This window comes from Oxyura jamaicensis, chromosome 6, assembly GCF_011077185.1.
Source record: "Oxyura jamaicensis isolate SHBP4307 breed ruddy duck chromosome 6, BPBGC_Ojam_1.0, whole genome shotgun sequence".
Lineage (NCBI taxonomy): Eukaryota > Metazoa > Chordata > Aves > Anseriformes > Anatidae > Oxyura > Oxyura jamaicensis.
Window position 1 is genome coordinate 10,677,528 of NC_048898.1, and position 23,800 is coordinate 10,701,327.

General features: G+C 35.8%; 1 protein-coding gene across 6 annotated transcripts in view; it reads right to left on the reverse strand.

Moving 5' to 3' along the window:
• SH2D4B (SH2 domain containing 4B) overlaps positions 1-23,800 on the reverse strand; it is a 112,410-nt gene that overhangs the window by 18,914 nt on the left and 69,696 nt on the right. For all 6 annotated transcript variants that reach the window (XM_035329514.1, XM_035329515.1, XM_035329512.1 and 3 more), the window contains 3 exons: positions 22,463-22,607; positions 14,517-14,727; positions 10,903-11,030 (listed from right to left, as the gene is read on the reverse strand). In XM_035329514.1, coding sequence (XP_035185405.1) covers positions 10,903-11,030; positions 14,517-14,727; positions 22,463-22,607 — 484 coding nt within the window. The remainder of the gene's footprint in view (positions 1-10,902; positions 11,031-14,516; positions 14,728-22,462; positions 22,608-23,800) is intronic.

Genomic DNA, 23,800 nt, shown 5'->3' on the forward strand with positions numbered 1-23,800 from the left:
CTATAAATCCAGGATATCCTATATCAAACTAATTTAGGGGATTGAATGCTCCACAAAAGAGTAATTTCTTGACATGTTAAGAGCAATGGGTAAAGCAAACCACCAAAGTTCGGCATCATTTCACAGATTTTTTAAGTGTGAAAACAATTGTTAACTTAAAACATCTGTGCCCTGTTGTTAACAGTATGTTATTATCTCAGTAAAGACAACATAATTATGCTTTGCATGAAGATGTCAGAAAATATCTCCAGAGTAACTAAGGAACACAGTAGAACTTCCATCATTTTATTTTACTGTTTCTTCAGATGACTTCTCTCAATTTTGGCACAAACTGGATTTTATTAGCTTGCCTATTCTCCCTTCATTCAACTATAAGTGTACATTTAACCAAGTTTTCTTTGAAAACCAGTGCCAGAAGAAATTTGTGTACTTGCAAATCTACAGGTGTTTAATTTCAACAAGAAACACAAGTCAAGGATGGAACTTCTGTCTAGAAGGATAAACTATGCAGTCATTTAAAATCTTACAGGTATTTCACTAGCTCCAAAATAAGCATTAGTAAGTAGAGTGTGGAATATTTTACATCACATCTAATTTGATAATACCTAGTTTAAAAAAAAAATGCAAAATATATACAATATATTTCCCAATTTTAGCACCGTGTTCTGCTTCTAATACTACACATTTAAGTGTTGATAATTCTTAAGGAGTAAGGTTCTACAGGACTAAACAATTTAATAAATCAACATAAACTCTGGCAGAATAGGTAGGGCCTGATTTACTTTTGCTTTCCATGTTGTGCATTCATTATTCTGGGGTGCTTTTGTGATCCATTATATCCATTTTTTCCATGATGCAATTGATTACAGAAAATGCAAATAAATGAAAAATACAGGTACTTGTCCACAGACTGGACCGAGACAACCAGTTTGACCTCAAGCAATCTGCCAAAAAGCTTTCTAATAATAACAGTAATGAATTACTAAGAATTGTAATATGCTATGATTTCATATCTGAAGGAAAAGGCACCAACATTAAGTCCTTGTGCAGATTTCCTGTGCCACTACTGCTAGAGGTGTAAATACCCATGAAATGTAGCCACTAGATTTACTAAATGAAGAAGAGAAACAAATTACTTAAATAATAGGAAGCTACTGGCAAATTTCATCAAGCCAAGTTAGACAAGCTAAATGAACAAGATACTTTAATCACGAGTTAATTGCACTGGAGGCTGTCTGCTGCAGAGATTGACTATAAAAAGACAAAGGAAAACCAAAGCAGCCCTAGCTACATTATCACATTTTATGGGGTACTCCTGCTTTTATCAACATGTCTCCAATAACTATATGAGTAACCCAGGAGGGAAAAACAGTCTATTCAGTCATGAGCTGAATTATAAAAAGTGCAATTTTAATAGTTAAAACTCTAAGACAAAACCAGAAGTACTGGTTCTGAAGCTCATCCTCAAAATAAAATAAAATAAAATAAAATAAAATTGTAATTCTTGCATTCTTTCCCTCTCCATACTGTTAGAATTCTCATCAGTGTGCGTCTTGTATAAAAGCAGTATCATTCCTTTATAATGAAACCAAAGTATGTTTGCAAATAACTACAATATGTGCATAAGTTGCTCCCAGTTTTGGTGGATTAAGATAAAGCCCAACACTTCAAATTTGAACTTAGAAACTGAACTCTTTTGTAGAGGACTGATGTAATTTATTCGGGTGCAATAAAGTAAACGAAAGTATAGCTTACAGCTTCAAGCAAACAGGAAATAGATCCTAATCCTATTTTGAATAAAAATGAAAAACAAACAAAAAGAAAATAGGATATAGTATACAAAAGCACATTTAAGGAACATAGGAGGAAAACTGATCTTGCTAGTGGTGTAAAAAGGAAAAAGACTGGATTGGTTTTAGATTAGTAGATGTCACTGACAGTTCTATTGGTCCAAATAGGTTGTTCCACAGCAGCAATAATATTTACTAAATACCTAGGTAAAGTACTTTCCATAATGGCAATTAATTTGTAGTCCTACTTAAAACAAACATTAATCTTCACAATCACTATGATGCAGAACGGTACGACTTTGACATGAGTAAGAACTATTAGACATTCTAAATGTGTTTGTAAGTAAAATGAAAAGCAAATCTATCTGTACACCTCCATACTTAAATTTCATGCAAATGTGAACATCCTGTGTAATACAAAATGCACAGTTGGCATGGGAAAGGTTTGTAATTCTACTAATTAACTATGTAGAGGTTATATCCGGGTTGATCCTGTTTAGAGCTTTCTTAGGGAGTCTTCCTGGTACATTGCTAATTTTCCTGGCTTTATTTTATGCTAGTATCGATCTGTCATTCAGCACACTGGGAATGCATTATGAATACAATTTCATTAATTCAGTGGTCTCACTGTAAGAGCATTTGCCCAATGAATAGACACTGAAATATCTAGAAGTTAATTGAGTAACATGGTAGTAAATAAAATATCACATTACAGGCTCTGACAAGCTGCTAATTTGCTAGAGTTGCTACTATTTTCCACTGGCCTTTTTATATTCATACTGATTTGCACTAATGTACCTATGCCATTTTAATTCTAATTTGCTTTTTATCTGAATATATGAAAGTTAGATTTTGATTTTTCATAGCATATGACAAGACTCATTGAACTTATAGTTTGGCCTCCAGCTCTATAAGCAACAATTGACTTTTTGATTTTGTGTCTGGTCTACACCAGCCCTGGGAAGACAGCCCAGGGCTTGCTCAGGGACCAGAATGGCATTGTCAATAGGGTGCACTAAGCTCCAGCTTCCCCTTTCCCATGGTACATTTCCTTGTACCTTATGATATAGACGACCGTTGCTGTATGTTCCCATCATGAAACTTAACTTCAGGAAGAACCTAGATGGTTGGTTGTAAATTGTGGAACAGATTTGTAACAATGAGACACACTATCATGAGTACACTGAGATATCAGCTGATAATGGCAATTATATAGCTCAACTGGCTCTGCAACCACCAAAACTATTGTACAGTATAAGGTGAATAAAAACTTTTCAGGAGCTGTTTATGATAATGCTTTTCATTGTGAATTAGACACACATAAGAAAAGCAATTGAACGCATTCTGAATTTGTTTTCAAATAAGAAAAAACTTTGCTTGTTGACAAAAATACATCCCCCACTCAAAAATAATCAATTAACCTATCTCCTTGTTATAATGAAATGAATGGATCCAAAAAGTAGGAAAATTTTACACATATATATACACATGGGTGTGTGCCCATTACCTGATAGTTATTAGCAAACAAATATGCCCATGATTGTCTTCAAAAACATGTATTTCACGGTTTTCATAAAACATCATCTCATGGATGTTGAAGAAGCTGTCAAGATACATTTTATGTAAACCTCACTGATCATTGCAAACCACAATGACAGAAAAGCTCACTCAATGTAAGGAGAAAAATAAAAGTCACAGTTAATATGGAGCCCTAGAATTCAACTTTTACAACTTGTCTCATAACAGATAACTAAGCAGAAAATATACCGTGTTCTTTGTTTTCAAAGCTTTTTCATAAATGCAGGAAAATCCTTTTGCCTATTCAATTTACACAAGGTTTAAGGATGCATATTTTCTTTACTAATAGTCAAAGCTGAAAACTATGTACATTTGTGAGAATCTTCCAGATCACATCACTATGCTTAGGAGAAATCTTTATGCATTTTTTTTTTAACTAAGTAATCATTAAAACTTTTATTGCTAAAAGGGATACAAATTTAAATCATGCGATATTTATTTTCCCACATTCAAATTAAAATAACAGTTCCAGATAGATTTCTGCAAAGCAGTTTAACTGTGGTATTTTCTGTACGTACTGAAGAAACTATACTTCTTTTTCCAGCTCAAAGAAAATTAAGTCAGCAATAATATTGATAACTAATGTTTCTTCTCACACGCTTGAGTAGATTTGAGAACTTTAAGCTAACATTGTTAATTACAGTGCATTCTAGCTGCTTGCAACATTCTTGAGTATCGATTTAGTGTACTGTTCCTCAGGGGAAAAAGTTACCTTTAATCACTCAAAGTGAACCATACACTGAAGCATTATTGAAAGTCAAACGAGAATAACATTTGGATAGTAAAAACTTCACACCCGATGAATGTCAATATAATAACCATGTGCTGCTCTTGCAGTGATCCAGTTCTGGACATCCTCTGGGGCTTGCCCCAGTTCTCAGTCAAGCCACTAAAAAATGGCTACTAAATAGCCTCATTTCCTACATCTGGAATTAAGGTAAATGAGCAAGGAGCTAAGCTCACAATCCCAGCAAGATGATCTCAGTTAGGTATTTGAAGCCACTGTGTTTGAAGTCACTGTGCTAATCCATATAGCTGATTCACATCAAAGATTGACATGTTTGTGATTTAACAGTCCCATTCACTGAAAGACAAGGAGAAGAAAGAAGAAGTGACCTTTCTGAAACTGAAGAGGGAAGAGAGTTAATGTCTTTCCATTAACTTTTTCAGGGGAAGAGCAAATTTATGTTCCCTGCTCTCCACCTGATTCTGCCTCCATGCCAGCATCACACTGAGAAAGTGCACATACAGGTTAGCTGCCAACAGACTCACAGAAATCTCTTTGCTTTGTTTTCATATCATCTCCTACTATTTATTTCCTGTGGTGAGAGCAATTTAAGTGTCACAGTCTGCTCCTAACTGGATGATCTAGAGTTAAGACTAACCAGCAGCATAATTTTGTGCAGGTGCATGCTTTCCCCCCCCGACATGCCTACACACTATACCTGCTGATAACTTGCTTGAGAGAGCTGAGTTTGCTTAGCAGGAAAATAGCATTGCTTCAAAAGAGCTGTCGAACTAATAACTTGTAATCCTTTGCCTTAAGGCTGGATCAATAGGACTGTGGTTTCAGTACTCTGCGTAGTAAGTCAGAAGGACCAGTAAGAAGGCCATCTGCTGGGAAACCAGTAAAATTCTCTGACCTTTAGTCTGCAACTATTTGCTGTACTTTAAACAGAAAATACTGAATATAAAATAAAATATACAGCTTGGTCTGGAGAAGAAGGTAAGTGGAAGCCTGTAAAATTGAAAGTATTTTATTTTAGCTCTGCAGGCAAAGTAACAAGGGCTTGCAGGCACAGCTGATAAACAGTTAGATATAGACTAATAATAATCAGGACACCAGCAATTCTTCCAAGACTAACGAGGACAGGACACCTGTTCTGTGCTTGAGGAGGTGATGTGCCAGATCCAGCATTTAAAGATGAGCTGAATATCCTGGGCTGGTAACAACTGACATCTACGTGCACTTTGTGTGGGGATAAAATAACTAACCAATTAAAATAGACAGGATTGACACTGAAAGGAGAAAACATGATCCAGTGTCTAAGGAACAGACTACAATGTACACCAAAGGGAAGCACAGCTCAGATTCAGGGTGCTGGACACATAAACAAGCCCTTCTGCATTCACTTTTGTCACCATAAATGGTCACTATAATTTCTTCCAGTCATAGCATAAACCTTTGTAAACAGCAGGGCTTTTTACTTGAATCTAAACTTATGTTCTTAAAAATGCATGTGTTTTAGCCTTTATATATGTTATTTTTTCTCCAAAAATAACTCTTTTTTTTAAATTATTTTTAATAAATTATTCTTCATTTCCAAACACAAACAGAAGAGCTTTCAGATCAAAACCACCTCTTCTTTTTGCTTTATGTAATGAGATAAAGCAAGCCTGATTGAAGAAGCTGATAGTGATAATGTACTCACCCACTGTCCAGTCCTATAAGGGGACACGAGACAGAACAGTAATGAAAACTACAGGTAAATACACTAAGCTACCACTGTGACCTACTCAATGAAATCATAATTGCTCACTATGTCATGCTCTAATAGAAGCACATGGAGAAGAAAATCTTTAAAAGTATTTTAAGTAAAGGTGACAACAAGTCTCTGAAATGTAAACCAATTTGATTTTTAATAGCAAAATATGTTTTCCTTAAGAGATCAGTATTTTCACCCAAAAGCAAGTTCTATGAAAAAGCTGCAGCATATTATTCACAAACACAAATTCTCTGGCACAAGACTGAACATTAAAGGACACACATTCTTTTCTTTTTTTCTTTTTCTTTTTTTTTTAATACATATCTATATTAATCTTTGACTAACAGTGCACCAAACAGGCACTGCACCTGACCAGTTTGCATCAATTAAACTTTTAACACTTCAAATGTATTTGCACTCTCGTGGTCACTTATGCTTTATAACCTCTCATTTTTAGCGTCTGTCTCTGTTTAGAGAATTAGCCTTCTTCTGTCTCATCTAAATCTTTAGAATATGGCTTCCAGTTAACAAGTATTCAAGAAGGACAATGTATTGTAAAAGAAATAGAAAACTCATTTCACATTAGCAATTAGCCTATTTACATTAATTATTCATTTGCTTCATTCTACAATTTCCCTGCTGTTCTTTTGTGCTTCCTTTCTCCTTGCTGCACGCTACAGCTCACATTACCTCACTTTAATACTTGTTCCCTTCCAAGGGGAGCCATGAGTCTAAAACATTTATTTTGTTTGCTAATAACCTGCCTGTGTACACACTTTGGAACTGTAATGGCACTAGAAAAACAATTCCGAAGCCTTCAAAAGAACTGACAGACTAAAACAATCATTATGAGCTAAGTGCAGTACCTTAGTATATGAAGACTCATCTTATTTCTCAGAAAACAGCAAAACACTTCTTATTTCTTAAGGAAGAAGCTGAGCACTGAATTGGAGCTGATGAACTGTTATGAGCTGACTTGAGTTGAGACATCGATAATCAAATACAGGAACCTACCATAGGACCTAAAGGCTTAACTCCAAATACTCTTCTGTCTTAGAAAAACACTACAAGAAGGTCCAGTAGATGATTGATAGGGATCTGTTCAGCTACACCAATAGGCATTCTGTTGCTGCTGCTGCTTAAAGGCTCAAAATTAATAGATTTTTGGAAATACTATGTTTTAAAGCCTTTATCGGGAGCATCTGATTTGCAGAACATTGTCACTATTTAAGCCTGACAGAGTTTCCTCTCGAAAACAAATTTCTTCTTGAAATCAATATCAGCTATGAAAAAATAAACCTTGATCCATAAACATTTGCAGCATGATACTGTTACACTGAAAAAGGCCTTCCCTGGCTCCTCTGACCTCAGGGTTAACTCAGCTTCTGCTTCTCACAGAATTTTTCAGTCTTCCCTTCAATTTGCTCTGATCAGCTTCTTCACAGCTTGCCTCTCCCTTAGCTAGTAACTGGACTGCCACCCTGACTTCCTTTGAGAAAATAGTTCACCACAATATGAACCATGCTGCTGCAATTACATTTTAAAGGTACGACCTTTAGGGCAGCTACCTCATGTTTCTAGATCAGCCTCTGAACTTTTCCTTTCAACCTCAAGGCAAGCAGAGGTCAGATAGTCCTACAGTAGATGCTCAGCAAACATGCACAAAGCCCCCTCACAGGCAACATACAAATTCCTCATTTTGTCATCTTGCATTATACTCACTATACATCTGAGAGATCCCACTCATGTTGTGGATAAATAACATCAGCAATCATAAAAAAATTAGCTTCAAGTAAAGCTGGGGAAATATTTAGAGATCAGCCCCTCCCCAGGCAAAAAGGAACAATCTCCTATGTTCTGAATGGAAAATAATCAAATGCAGAATAGAATACATTACAGTAACATGTCTAACATATCTTAAGTTTCAAAAATAACAGCTGACATAACAGTGGGAGTGGGAAAAGATAACATGCTTAAACAAATTTCAAGCAGAAGAGAAAGGTTAAAGGACAAGGGAAAGACAGAGCAAACAAATCACAGAATCCTGAGTTGGAAACGACTCACAAAGATCACTGAGTCCAGCTCCTGGCTCCACACAGGACCAAAATAAAAAACAAACCATATACCTGAGAGCATTTTCCAAACACTTCTTGGACTCTGGCAGGCTCAGTGACGTGACCCCTGCCCTGGGGAACCTGTCCCAGAGCCCGACCACCCTCTCTTGGTGCAGAATCTTCCCCTAACACCCAGCCTGACCTTCCCCTGTCCCAGCTCCATGCTGTTCCCTTGGGTCCTGTTGCTGGTCACCAGAGAGAAGAGATCAGTGCCTTGTAATATTATCAATATAACTGGAAATATTATTACCTGTTTCGATACCAACATCTTTTTTTTGTATCACAGAATGGTTGAAGACTTATGGGAGAAAGACATCTGTAGTTTTTTTTGCCGAAACGAATAGAAATCAAAGTGTCTAATGGCTGCAGTAAACTGAAAACTCTGGTTGTTTGCTAGTGTTTGTTATAAGAGTTTGGCAAAACATATGGGGAAGGGTAGTAATTTTGACTTTATTTGGCAGGAGCTGCACAGAGGTTTAAAAAGAAAATTCTAGTTCAAAGTTAAACCTGTTTGAAAAAATGAGCCTGTCTCCCTTACTAGCCCTTTTAAAAGTCAGACCTCCCATCCTAAACCCCAAATCGTTTCCCTATTTTTAAAGTATACCAGCAATTGAGATCTTGGCAAAGCATGTTCTGAATTCATATTTTTAAAAAGTTTCATATATCTTGATACAACATGAGGATTCCCTTTTAAGTTAGAATTTGTCTGCCTATATTTGTCAATTAGTAGGTAAGAGGGCAGAACACGATTATTAATTTCCTTATTATTACAATGATCAAAATTTAGACCTATTTTCTTGTTTTCATAGTGAAACACTTGAAGGCATACTTCTTTTCACCAAACTTAAGGCATCTATTAAATAATACAACAGAAAAAGCTGGGTTTTGTACCAAAGATATAGGCACTATTTACGTCATATCTCAGTGATGCCTGAATTGCTTGTTCTGATTCTTTTTTATTCTAGTAGCTGGAGATATAAATGGTACTGTGGTCACTGAGTGATCACAAGCCACTTAAAAAAAATTGTTGCTTGCCAATCCAATTGAAGATCATCTTATTTTATGGTTTTTGAAGACATTAAAGATGGTTTTAAGTTGTAAATCATATTTATAATTAAATTTTAAAAGAATATCAAATTTTCATTATAAAATTTTAAAAAACTATCCTGTATTCCCACCAGAGCTGTAGAAGGCACAGCTAAAACAGCTAACCCAGTAAACAGATACCAAAGCAGCAGCACTGGTGAAGATCTCTGAAAAGAAAACCACTGAGCTTTGTACTGAAGATCTATCTTAATTATCTTTGTCAGCTTTCTTGAGTGGGAGGAGGACAAATGAGATACTTTGCTCACTTTTATAAATGTCAGTGGATAGTCACTGTATCTAAAATATGAACAGTATGATCTGAGGGACTAAAGAAAGATTATGAATTCCTCTGTTGTTGCAGTGATTCAGAGATTACCCCAAAAGTCACTTAAGTTGGTAAAAAGACTTCATAGGCATTAGCTTAAGCTCAGATGCCTTCTTAATTAAAGGCATGTATTATATTCATAACTACTCATTTTGGTTTATATGGATGTGAATTCCCATGAGCAGGGAAAACATTTACCATTGGATCACACAGAAAGATCATGAAGGTGGTTGAAAATCCTTCTGAGTAATGTCCACAGCTGAAATTTTAATCAGCTTATCTCTCAGAAAGAAGCCACACCAAATATTTTTTGTAAGACAGCAAAAAGCAAACAAACAAAACAACAACAACAACAAAACCACCACCTGTCTGCATCATTGTTCATAAGCAATGGAAGAAATGTTCCATTTGCAGGGGAGGCATGCCTGACTTCAGTATTTTTGACTAACTAGGCCCATGAAAATTGCAGCTGCCTGAAGTCTTCTAAGACGTAAGGACTCGTACATCATAAAATGAAATCTGAAATCCATTGAAGACTAAATTTGTTCAGAAGCCTTTCTTGCCTGGTTTGGTTCAGAAATCCCACACGTCTTGATCTTATGCTCACAGAATTAGGAAAACAGAATCGGGGGCAGTTTAGTGGTTTGAACAGCGAAATGTCAGACTCATCAAAAACAGCTATGAAAAAACATTGAGATTTAACTTTGAGTCCTTTCAGTCCCTCAATTATGTCAATTCTTCAATTATTGCAGCTTAACAGCCAGAATTATTAATATATTTAAGTCCAACAAATATAAAGTGCCCATGAAAACAGGACATCCTACCTGTGAATTTGATACCAAAGATTTAGCTGCATAGCAAATGCTATACAGACCAAAAACCCCAGAGAATCTAGGAACTCCAGCAGATAGGAAACCAGCTTATGGATTTGAGCAGGGATTGTTTTCCCTGTTTTATGAAAACTGTCTAAAAGCATAAACTCCAAAACCATCCTAAGAAAAACTAAGACCTTTCAATGCTTTTTGTTTGCAGAAGAAAGAAAGAAAGAAAGAGAGAGAGAAAGGGAGGAAGGGAGGGAGGAGCTACCCTAGTTTTCAAAGTAAATCAAGGGTTAAAGAGACATGAGTTCGAGACATTCTTGCAAATCAGATAAAGCAAAGACTTAATATCAGTCATCTACCTAAAATATAACTATGGTATTTGCCAGTTTGCCATTTTTAGAGTCCTCCCCACCCTGTATTGGTCTCATTCCTTTTTCTTGGCTTGCTATATTACAGCAAGTATATTTTTATCAAAATATTCCTGTCAAACATTGGCTATTTGAGCCCTAAATTAATCTACTTAACCAGGAAAAGAAAACAGGAAATCATATGCTAATAATAGGAATGAGGCAAAAATGTTTAACAGGCACCAGGCTTCACAATGTCAGTAGACATTCCTTTCTGTGATGAAAGCTGGCAAGATTTACTTCCTGAATGTATGCTCACAGCTGTTATATGAGAAAGTAAGGATCAGCGTATTACCATGAAACCATTGAGCAATCCTATTGGTGTTCCTCTCAAACCCAGCACGTCGAGGGACCTGCTCTTCTTTGAACCAACGAATGATGACTTCTCGAGAAAAGGGTCGAGATGGGCGCTCCCAGATGTTACTACATATAATGACAAATAAGTATAGAAAACAGTCATATAAAGAATTAGCAGTGTAAGAAAACAAGGGACAATATAACTATAAATCCATCTTGTTTGTATTTTTAAATATACATATAAAAATACAGGATGTTCAGTATAATTGCTGTTCAGTATAGCTCGCTGAACTATTTTAACCTTTTTTTGATTTGTTAAAATTCTTTTGAGTTTTTAGGAAAATCAGAATATTTTGCAATGGAACTGTAAACCTTTTTTTAAGCAAATAACTGAAAGTGAAAAACAATTTACCACAAAACATCCAATGGACATTTCAGCCAGCTTTCCTATTCAACCTTATTTTCATTCCAATTTACATATCAACAAGCAGGTTGTTTTTTTTCTGCTTAAAATATACTCCTTTGTGGTGGCAAGAATTTCTAAATCAGAATCATCTCTAATATGTTCTGTACCTAAAACTTTAAGCCTGATAGAGGGAACGTTTGGTTTAAGCTCTTATGTCACCTTTGCATTCTCTCTTTGCCAGCCTCCCTTACTACTTTCTAAGCACTTTATATTATATTAGCAACTAAAAGGCAAGTCAGGTAAAATATGAGTAAAATGCATCCTGCTACCTCAAATAAAGACTAAGAGTACGTCTATAATATCAAATTGAATTGTGACTACATCCCAATAAAACATACAGTCTCATTTACCCTGGCAATAGCAATAAAAGGTAGGTTTTACAGTGGACTTCTGTATAGTTTGAAATCCCATAGCTTTCTGGGTGCTCATACTCTTACCACAAATTACCAAACCTTCATTGCTGTTTTTAAGGCAAAGAAGGTAAGGCTAGAGTGGGTACGTCTACTTGTATGATAATTTCACTTTCATTTGACAAGACAGACATAGTTTTCACAGGGACCAGTACAGTAGCTGCCTATATATTTGTTGCTTCCTACTCTACCTGCCACAGAGCTGCCACGTAATGTTGTGTATTTCCAGACAATGTAATGAAGAACTAGTACTAAAATCAGGATGTCAGCTCAGAAGGCACCAAACAGCATTAAACTAATTTGTGAGATAATCAAGTACCCTCAAAAAACAATCGAAGTTCATCAATTCTTGACAGCAAACGTCCCTTTAGAAAGGATTAAAGCAAAAATGTCTGCTTGATGATCTGAAAACAGAGCCCTTTCAGCTTGTCTTACTAAAAGCAGTGATCAAGCTTGAAATCCATTGATGAAGCCCACAGTGAAAGTAACACTCATTGCTAAATTACACAAACGAACAAGTAGATCTGACCAGTATTCATTACAGAATTTGAAGACACAAACATATGAATAAGTGGAGAAAGTGAAGATTCAGCTATAGATATGCACTTACACAAACAAAAACCCTACATATGCTTCTTATTTCAGCATTTTAATATCTTCTAAAACAATACAGGAAACCCTTCAAGTTCCAGGGCCCTACAATCCACTTCCATTCCTCAACTCATTTCTCTATTATTCTGTTTAGCTTGGAAAGACCTGTCAAACTGATCATTTTTTCTGCCCTAGGCCAAATCTCAAAATTATAATCCATCATTTTCAATACTGCTGCTGTGCTCAAGCATGTCCAGTCAGACAGGAACAGAGATTAACAGCCAGCCACTAAACTAAAAAATAAATAAAAAATAAAAAAAAAATAAATAAAAATAAAAAAGTGAGTGAGCAGGCCAAATTGAGAACCATTGTGAAGAGAACACTCAACAGAACAAGGGAGACTAGGAAGAAATGGAATGAAAGATTTCTAAACTACATAAAAATTCACAAGAAATTGAGACCTCAAGCAAAAATAAAATATTATTATTTTCATGTGACTTTTAAAAGAAAATGCAGGACAAGTTAAAAACTACAGGAACTATGCTTCACACTGAAAAACTAGAGATATAGCATTGAACCTGCATTCCCTAGAGGCTAAATGTCTGCCTTACACCAGTGGTAAATAGCAACATCTCCTCCTTGACTTCCCAGGCTACTGGCAAAGGAAAATTTTAGATACCCACTTTCTCTTAGAATAAAATCATAGAATCATCTAGGTTGGAAGTTATCTTCAAGATCCTCAAGTCCAACCATAAGCCTGAATTCCAGAGTCCCAACAGCTAATATTTGCAAATGTAGCTCATTTATGCTCACATTGAAAATATTTACATATTGGAATTGCTTGATATAGGCTTCATCATACTGGTGATAGGTATGAGAAGGTGAATTATATAAATTTATTTGTATGCAGTATCACAGCACATGTTTAAAGCATAACTGGATACTGATCAGAACGTTCTCCAGATTTTTTTTTCAACCCCTTTTTCAAAAAGTTCATATCCAGTACTACCAAAATCTATTGTAAGTAACCTCACTTCAGAAGCTCAGAACTTCTGGTTACAAGTTATAGAAGTTATAGACCCTTTTTTTCTTTCTTTCTTTCTTTTTCTTTTTTTTTTTTTTTTTTTTTTTTTAACATTTGCCACTTTTTACTACTGTTTATATTACTCCATTTCAAAGAAAACTTTTACTTAAGTTTGGAAAAATAACTAGAGCATTCCTTTGACAAGTTGATTTGATGGTAATATTAGATATCCTTTTCTCTTTCAGACAGTGAAATTTTGATTCCTTCTCAAACTGGGAGTTTTGGCTGCTATTATCAGAAGTTCTCTGCGTTTCAACACAATACAGCAAAGAACTTATTTGTCAGAGCAGAACAGATTTCCAAACGAGAAGGGATTCATTCTCTCTGGTGGTGACTGGTAAAGAAAAACTTGATTTAATGGCACTCTTTCCTGTCTGAGTTTGGATTATTTGTTGTTGGGATTATTTTAGCATTTAATGTTAAAACATCCTGACAGTGTTCACATTGTCATTATCACCACATGAAGCCAAATTAATGGTATAAGATATAACCAGGAAAACAGTGACTAATCAACTTTCTAGCACTCATCTGCCAGTTTGAATCTTTTTCCTCTTCCGCAATTCATGGCATTTCAAGAATAGACAGATGAAAAGTTAATAAACAGAAAAGAAAACAAAGACACTTGATTTTGCCTAAAGAAAACTTAAATCCCCAGAAACTTAGGAACATGACAGCTCTCTCTAAAATGTTCCAAAGATCCATTAAGTGGCAGGCAGTTTTAGGCCTGAGGGTTAAGACCTGCCTAAGAATTTGTCCACTTGACTTTCTCCATATCACAACCTTGCATACCAATCTAATACTAACTTCTGAAGGACCCATTGCTGTCTGTGTGGACTCTAAAAAATTAGTCTGAAAAATAAATGGCATTTAGTTTACATTAAGTATGCAGTCTGTTTCCACTTTTTTACAAAATATTCTTGTTATGGTCTTTGTGAAACAGCAAGACTGTGGAATACCTAAAAACTGAAGAAGAGCTTGTTGAAATGGTTGAAATGGTGGGGATTGAAGAGGAAGCAGTTCAACAGAAATTGTATTTCAAAGTCACTCTTGTACAAACTAACCTGGATGCTGCAGAGAGAGACAGCAATGGACCTGCACTGCTGCAGTTCAGTTTTGTCTCCTGCTCTTTACTCAGGCTTGTCCCCTGGAACAAATTACTCAGACCAGCCACTCTTCCCTTCTGGATGGCTCGCAAGGATTGCCGTCGGTATTCATCCCGTGCCCTGCGTGCTTTGTGGCTCCTTTCCTCATCTGCGGCTTTGGAGCGACGCACTGGGTGGAATGAATGGGAAGGGTGGGGAGGAGAGACTTTAGAAATACTAGCAGCCATTTACCTTTTTCCTTATTAAACAACTTACTACATTTATTCTTCACATTCCCTGATTTTAAGAACATTCCCATTACCATGCACTATCAAAGAGATAACAGAATAACCTTCCTGATGCTTCAAATACTGACCCACCACTAGAATGAGCTATCTTCCTTGAGCTATCAATAACCTGATCACTGCTGGCAATAATTGAGCCTCCACGTTACAATTACATCTGACACTTGCATTGGGTGCAATAAGAGAAATTTTGCTGCAGGACATCTTTTTGACTGGTGGTACATCAAGTTTTACATTTCAACAGAGAATACATAACTATCACTTCATTTTAAGTCTGTGCTTAACAGAATTCTTTGCAGCTATGCACATAACTGGAATTGCAGGAGATTCTTCCAAAACACAATTACCTAACATTTAGGTTGCGCTTTTTGTTGTTAATGTTGCTCTTTTTTCTGAAGGCAGATGCTATCTTCATTAAATTATTTAAAATCATAGAAGTCTCCATCTTGAAAACTCCAGTCTAAAAATTGTTGCAATAACAACAGAGAAATAAATAGCCACTGTAAAGGGCACACTGATGCTACGGATGGGATTGTCTCCCACTTCAGTCTCTGAGATCGGATATTAAAAAAAAAAAAAAAAAAAAAAAAAAGAATCTGTTCTGGCAGATTTAATACACGCCTGTCAATGGCACCGACCAGGGGTACATAAGTAAATCAAACTAATTTCCATAAACTGAAATGATGAAACTGCAACTCTGGCCATTGCAGGTCAGACACCTTTCACTAAAGCTTCTTTATTTTAAAAATAGTGTACTAACAATACTGTTGTCAAAATGGTGTCACTTAAATGCACCAAGAATTGTACTGCAAATATTTGTCATCTATCAGCTCTTTCGTGGTGCCTCAAGCTCCATTTTGATGATTTTTTGAGACACAAATAACTTCAGGCAGGCAAATTATTCCAGTGCAAAACAAATCTTTAACATGCAGTGAAGCAAATATTAAAGCAGCAAGCTATTGCCTCCAGTAGCAATTATCAATCCTGCCATGACTATCCTGGCTTAGATCATACCCAATTCATAAAGTGCACACACTATTTCTTACTCTACTGTGATTGTACCTGTGACCAAGAATACATGATATAATACCAGGCAGATGCATTTCATTAGGTTGTCTGCACGCCTCTGGTTTACACTCCTGAATTAAAGGAAGCACAAGTACAAATGCATCTGTCTGAATTATGAAAAGGTTTAATGGAATCAAAAAATAAAAGTGCTTAACAGAAAATGAAACAAAATAAAACCCTCTGCATATATGAAGGAGTGAGAAGAGACCTTAAAGTTTAGTTATGTAATATTATAGGTAGAAAGGTATACAGGGCTAAAAACTAATCAAGAGAGCATAATAAATGAGTCATAGACGTTTCCTATATACACAACTGGCAGGATTTCAGTTTCACTTAACTACATACCCTGCAGTTTTAGCCAAATGCAGTAACAAACAGCCATACAGCACAGAAAACTGAGTAATAGGTTTCACTCTTTATCTTCCAGGTCATTATTTTTAAGGGTACATAATCATATCTAAATATGCTACTTCAATAGGTCAAGTGTACTAGGTACAAAATTTCTGTGATTTATCCTTTGTAGAGCCACTGAGTAATGACTGCTTTAAACGCGGACTTTGTGTCTGCAATAATTTGAGAGACAGCAAGGAAGATGAGTGCTTGGTGAGACATTTAGAAACCAGTCATTGTTTGTTACAATTGCAGTATACAGATCGAGGCCGACTGCCTGGAGCTTTATGGGATTCTTTTCTACTGATTGGTAAGGCTGATTGGTAAGGAAAAGGGCATGGTGTCTTCATGCCCCAGTTTCCGCAGCAATAGATACTCTTTTCAGTAGACACTTCTGTCTTTTCGCTAGCTAATGAATCTAAACCATCAGAAGCCTGTGACCTGGACTAAATTTTCCCAACTGGTATCAAATTTTAATATTTCTTATCACAAAATAATGGGAAGAGCTAACAGTTTGCAACTGTCAAATACTAAAATTCAGAAAAATTGTTGAAAGGATATCTGACATGCAATGTTCCCTATCCCTACACATATGGATATATGCATATTTCTATATACATATGTAAATGTACGTATATATGCATATGTATCTTTACATATATATAGGAGTAGAGAAGGCTGCACATCAGATATCTATGTATAACGTATTCTTATACACACACATATATACATGCATACATAATGTAAGCATCTCTTTCACGTGAGGAAGAATTTTTACTAAAATTCTCCAGCTGAAGTGTCTAAACATCATGGTCCATAGGGATGCATAGGGTCTCTTAATCCATTTTTAAATTATTAACTGGCTTCAGAAGACACTTTTACAGTAAGTTTACTTTTGGCATGACCCATGTGCAAAGCATCCATGTCAATAATCATTTTGTTGTGTGAGGAGACTGGATATTTGAATATCTCCTGTCCTCAAAAATCTCTGAATCACCGCTATAGGTCCAGCTATCTAGCATCAAGAATTACTATGAATATATATATATATATAATTTATATTATATTCCTCTTCTTTTTATATTACAGAATAATGCCAAGATAGTCAAGACTGGGAAATGAGAAATTTGATTGATTGCACAGGAAAGCTTGCACAGGAAATCCATAGTTCAGCCAGATCCCCTGAATCCATCTCCACTACCGTTTTTTTTTTCGGAAGTTGGTCATACCAAGAAGAGGTACATCCTCCTTCAACTCGGGTACAATCCAGCCCACTTCTTCCCTGATGGCACTGTCTTGTGTAGAAATGCTGACCTGTTTGTACCTGCTAGATACCAATATAATAATAGTAGCAGTAGGCTAAAAAATGGGTTAATGAACCCTCCTGGAAAACTGATAAAAAGACGGAGACCTCTGTCATGATTAGACTGTTACCATTACTAGAAATAACTAGCTTAAAGCTGGTTTGGATGCTTCTACATGATCTGCAGTGTGAACATACTCTAACAACAAGGAAGAAACTGCAAGGCTTGTGCATGCAATAGCTCTCATAATCTTACAGGTCTTAATTTGAGTTTGCTTCATCTTGAGCACTTTATGAGAACCTATAATTTTTCTGTGCTAATCTAAATGATCTTTCGAGTGAAAATGCAACATTACCTTTTATATTTTCAGTTAGGATTTGGAAATCCCTATTTACAGTCCTGGCAAGGTTCTAATACCAAATCATTTGAGAGAGATGAAGATTAATTTCTCCTATGCTGGGGCTGAATTTGAGTCACATCGTTTGTGAAAGACTAGGCACTCTCCATTTTCTCTAATATATTTTGTAATTTTGAAGAGCTGTGAATTACAGTCAGAACTATGCAAAAGTAAATATATATATATTTAAAAAAAAAAAAAAAAGTTTTAATTTTACCCTCTGGAAACGACTACTTAAAAATAAAATTAATTTTTCAGATTTTCTGAGTGCACATACAAATCACATGGTGTTTTTCTGCTTCTTAATTGAAAATAACTTCCCACAAATATTCTGTAGTTGGTTCCAGTTCAGCAATGTTTATCTGAAAGCATGTGAATAATCCCATCCCTATTCAACAATGCACTCTGAAACCTACTGAAGTTCAAAGAGAAAAACTTAAGGTTGAGCACTTGCTTACTTAACTGTACAGCTGAAGAGGGAACTATTCATTTTAAAATTCAGCATTGCATCAAATGCTCCTGACAGTAAACTCACTAGAATTTCTGTGGAAGGCAAGTACAAAAAGAACATAAATTCCTTTAAAACTCAGACAGAAAAAAGTTCATAAGAATAGTTTGTAGAAAAACGTAATGATGGCCATAATGGGTCAGACTGGTAATCCTGTTTCCAACAAAGACCAAAAGTGGGTGCTTCAGAAAAGATATAAGAATAGAGCAAGTCACTCAATTTTCTTTGCATGTTTACTGGCATAATGTCTGTCTGGAAGTGAGTGCAGCTGGTCAGACAGTATCCGAGCAATTCATTGCGTGTTATAGTTTGCAGGAGGTTGGGAATATACTAACAGTATGCCTTTTGCACTATTCAATCAGATTAATACTTATGCTACAAGTTTCTCTATAATGTTTTATAAATCCCTTTTCTACTGTCACGCAATAGAGAGTCACACTCAGAGACTCTGGCTTTGGGTATTATTTATTGAATACTCTAGAAACATACAAAATGGAACAGCCTGAGAAAGGTTCAAAACTAATCAGAATAAATACACTCCTCCATCCAAGTTTAGCCTTAGTTCTCACTTCTCAGTTTCAGGGAATAGGAGCTTTGAACAGAGGACTTCTTGAATCAGCATTTTCTACTATTCATCTTCTCATTTGCCAACCTATATATTTCCTCCATATATTAACTTGCAACTGCCTCTAAAACACCCCAACATATATCTACTTCGTGAAATCAAAGTGTGTAATTGTTCCTGCACCATTATTATTTCCTTGTAGCACTTTTTCAAATTATTCCACGTTTGCCATTTAGTATATTGAAAAGCACTGAAATTATGTATTTCAATTAACACAGTAGTTCTATGGGCTTTTATTGTTATTTGGCACAATCAGGCAAACCACAGAAGCAAACTGAACTGAACAACAGAAACTAATATTAGCAACACTTTGCTTATTGCCTTGGCAATAAACAGCTGAGGGATAATGTGATGAGGAGAGATGAATCCTCATCACATTCTAAATTGCATCTACTAAATAAATTAGTAGTGTAGTAGTGTCATCAATATCATTGCAACATTTGCTCTCTACAATAGCTGCTCTAGCATGGCTGCTCCTCTTCAGTACTGACCCCAGCGCTGTTGAATATGAAGGGCTGACTTCAAGGAGATAAGACACAAAGGAGCCTGGCCTTGTTCCTAATGGGCAATATGGTCTATCGCAGGTGTTTAGGAGACAAAAGATGTTAATATTACATCCGCTTAGACCTTTCTTATGTATTCCTGCATTTATTTATTGCTTAGAAAAGATGACAAATGGACAGCTTTGCCTATCTTGACTAAATTGCCTCTCAGTGTCTCAAAGGAATTTATGAAGACAAAATGAAAGGATTGACATAGAAAGGGGAAAAATATCCCTGGAACTGAATTCAAAAGTGAAAAGTGTGGTGAACATGAGATACTAGCTCATTCCTGAGCAGTTTAAGATGTTGATACGTCCAGATATTTGTTGTTACCTGTCTGCTGGAGGTTCTGTTTTTTTCAGCAAAGTTAGAGAAACAAAAGATGTGAACATTCCTCAGGAAGCTCGATGCAGTCTGATGGCAGACTCTAAACCAGCACAGAAACTGGTTTCAGCTAAGGCACTAAACACTGCATCTTCATATCTTAAACTGTCACAGCCATCTGCTAATGGAAGGCAGTTCTAAGCCCTCAAACCAACTGGCATAAATTGAGACACTGAGATAAGCATAAGAGGATAAACAAGGACATGATACACTCTAGTCATTAGTCTGCAGTTAGTTTAATGCTAAATCAATTCCTGATAACAGCATAAACTCTGACAGCACAGAATTTATAGTAGGCTGCAAAACTCAACCAGCTAGATGGTGCTGACCTTTTGTTTTGCCACAGCAGCACTATTACTGGTGACCATGCTAGGTATCAAAAGTACACGAGCTGCAGTCAGTCATCCTTTTGACCACAACCACACATCAATATAAGTAGTGAAGTATAGAGACTGAGGGTGACAAAGGTAGGGCCGATAATTTAGAAATTCAAAGCATAGAGAATGCTCCAAACAAAGCTTACACAAGAAAAAATACTGGTTGTAGATTATATCAGTCAGCATATGATGCAGTTGAAAGTGTTCTGACTGACACAGGCTGCCATTACAGAAATCATGGTCAAAGCATTTCATAGGTTGTTCCTTTTCTCTCTGCCTCTTCCCATAATTTCTCTATTGTATTTTGGGTATCTGTCCCTCTACAACCTGCATTCCTTGACAAAACCGAAACAACAATTTCAAAACCTCAGTTACCTCTTTAATGCATAAAAGTAAAATAATTGCAATAGTAAGAAAATTGTATCAATTTTTAGTGAAATTTATAGTATTTTATTTTGTTGTCAATTTCAGAATAAAAATAGGCTGGATTTTTTCTTTATAACATAGTTGCAAATGTATTTTCTTTCCTTATCTACCATCAAAGAAATCCTAAAGTACACAATACCATCCTGTATGCTAGGTTGCCAGCTGATGCTGATTGACAAGACCTCATTTTCTAGAAAACTAAAGACTATTTTGACCTAACGTACCCTGCTGTTAAATGCTCTAAAATATAGAAAGCATCACTTTTCCTTTCAGAATAAGCACATACACCTGGATTTAGATCATTCTCCAGAGAATAATTACATTTTCCTTATTGACAGTGTAATATACAGAGGTTTTATTGATCAAAAATGGGCATACCATGCTACCAGCATGGAAAATGGCACCATACACCTTATATAAATTTAATTAATTTAGTACAGAATGATTAGTTATTACATCAATCCCAGGAAACAGGACTTCAACAGGACTTCTTTGGGAACTCCTGAAATGAGTAGTAAAACAATTAAATAAACTCATCACATATTTTGAAACATTACTTTTGCTTCTGTCAGGAAATAAGTTACGCTACAGCAATATTTTTCCTACTTCATTTGGTATTTCTTGCAACGCACATACTGTCAGCTCTCTAAAGCTCTATTTTCAGTATTAGTTGATTAAACTCTAATATCCCCTAAATAAAGCTAAAACTTTCCAAATATCACATTTTCTTTTTCTGCAAAGTAATCAAATCAGTTTAGCTGTGGGAAGTAAAAATATTCCCTCCCCCCCCCCCCCCCCCCAACAAAAATACTCGATTCTTACTGCAAATAAATTTCCTAATTCTAAAGTTAGTTATACAATAGACTCCAGATAAAGTAGACATTTTGCTTTTTATTCACGATAACTTATTAAGTATGCCTTATTACCATGATCTGGGCTTTTCCTTATCTACAGTGTTTATACAAACATAGAGTCATATAGTTGTTCTGTTCCTTACAGGTTTTTTAAAAAAACTAATATATTTTAAAATAGATCATTAAGATGATATCAATAAAGAATTTCAGGGTGACTAAAGATAAACAGAATCTCCATAGACTGAGAACATCATCATAAGTATTCTTTTCCGGGCAGCAATCTAAGTGTTATTTACTGTAATCCTTCAAAATGAAGTGAGTTTGAGTGCTGAAATCATAGCTTGACCCCATCACCATATGGAAGGAATTAAAATACTGATGAAGACAGATTTTACCTCTTCAGAGATAGTTGAGGACAAGCTGTTCAAATAAGTGTGTCCAGAATTATTATTACTAAGCCAAAACTACAGTAGACAAAAAATAATTATCTCAGTCACTGTTATGGGTACATTACATTTTTTTCCATGGCATTGACATAGATTCTTATTCAGAAAGAAATGTGAAATTGGTAAACTCATAGCAACTTTCATTTGTAAATGCGTGTTGGTGATTTCCTGCAAAATAATACAGCATTTTGCATTGCTCTAGGTATAAGAGATCTGTCACAACACTTCTTTCCACTCTAAAAGCAAACAGAAGCAGACTTTTAAAAATACACAAATCCTGTGAAAGTAATTTTACTCACACTGTTCTTCCCACTCCTGGTCATCGTCACTGTGTTGACTGTGCTGCTGAGCTTGCTTGAGGCTCAAATACAGCTCTTTTGCTCGGATTTCCTCCTGCTGCCTTATTTGTTCTTCACCCTTTTGTCTTTCCTCTTCTTCTCTTTTCTAAGCAAAATGAAGTAAAACAGAAGTGGCTAAAGAGGAAGAATGTGCCAAAAGTTAGGACACTGGTTCAGTTGCTTCCTACCGAAGTAGCTATGTTACCTTGACAAATCCTTATTTCTTTTGACTTAGGGTTTCTCACCTGTCACAAATAGGCATAATAGAAACTTTTTACCTCTTAAGGAATTTCTGAGAAAAATGTGTGTCACAACATCCTTATGCTGTGAGATGCACAAATACCACAGCAATAAGGAACATCTAAGTACCTAAGACCTGAAATGTATAAGGAAAACATGTTTCATTACATGGCACCTGAGCCTGTGCTCTCCTACAATTCGTAAGTAGTGCTTGTTTTCAGTCCACATGTACTCCCACTGGAGGCATCACTCTCACTGTAGCGTTACATACATCTTCTACAGGATCTGTACAATTCAGAAGCTGATTTACTGGTGTTCTCAGTTTAGCAACTGTCACCATGTGTCAATACTAACACAGAGAATAACGTTCTCCAGATATCAAGACCATTACATTCTGGAAGAAACGCCAGATCCTTCAGTACACATCAATCAACTAAAAGTAACATACACGTAAGTTCCCTTGCAAGAAGATCTTAAAGGGGATGGAAGTGTGACGGAGTACCTCTACAGCTGCCCTTCCAGATACTATCAATAACTCAACTGCTTAGTTAGTGCAGGAACAGGAATCCACAACTGTGTTTTGTTTTTTTTTTTTTCTTTTTTTCTTTTTAATCAATTTTCCCAATTTCATTGTTCAACTGATCTCTAAAGAAAACAAAACTGAACTTCATGCTGTGTACAAAATTATTTCAATATGAACAGGGCTCTTAAATTAAATTTATAATGGAAACACTACTATAACCTTTTGGGTAACAAACTTATGAATAAGAAGTTAAATACATATGTATGTCTTCCTTAAATGACATTTGTTTGTTAAAGGACAGAAGTGGGACTTCATAAGATTTTTGCTTTTTCCTGATTTTATTTCTTTTGGGTGGGATTTTAATGCTTTATTGCAATAGGACCAGCAATAGTTCAAAAGAAAGACAGACAGACAGACAGACAGACAGACAGACAGACAGACAGACAGACAGACAGAAAGACAGACAGACAGAAAGACAGACAGACAGAAAGAAAGAGAGAAAGAGAGAAAGAGAGAAAGAGAGAAAGAGAGAAAGA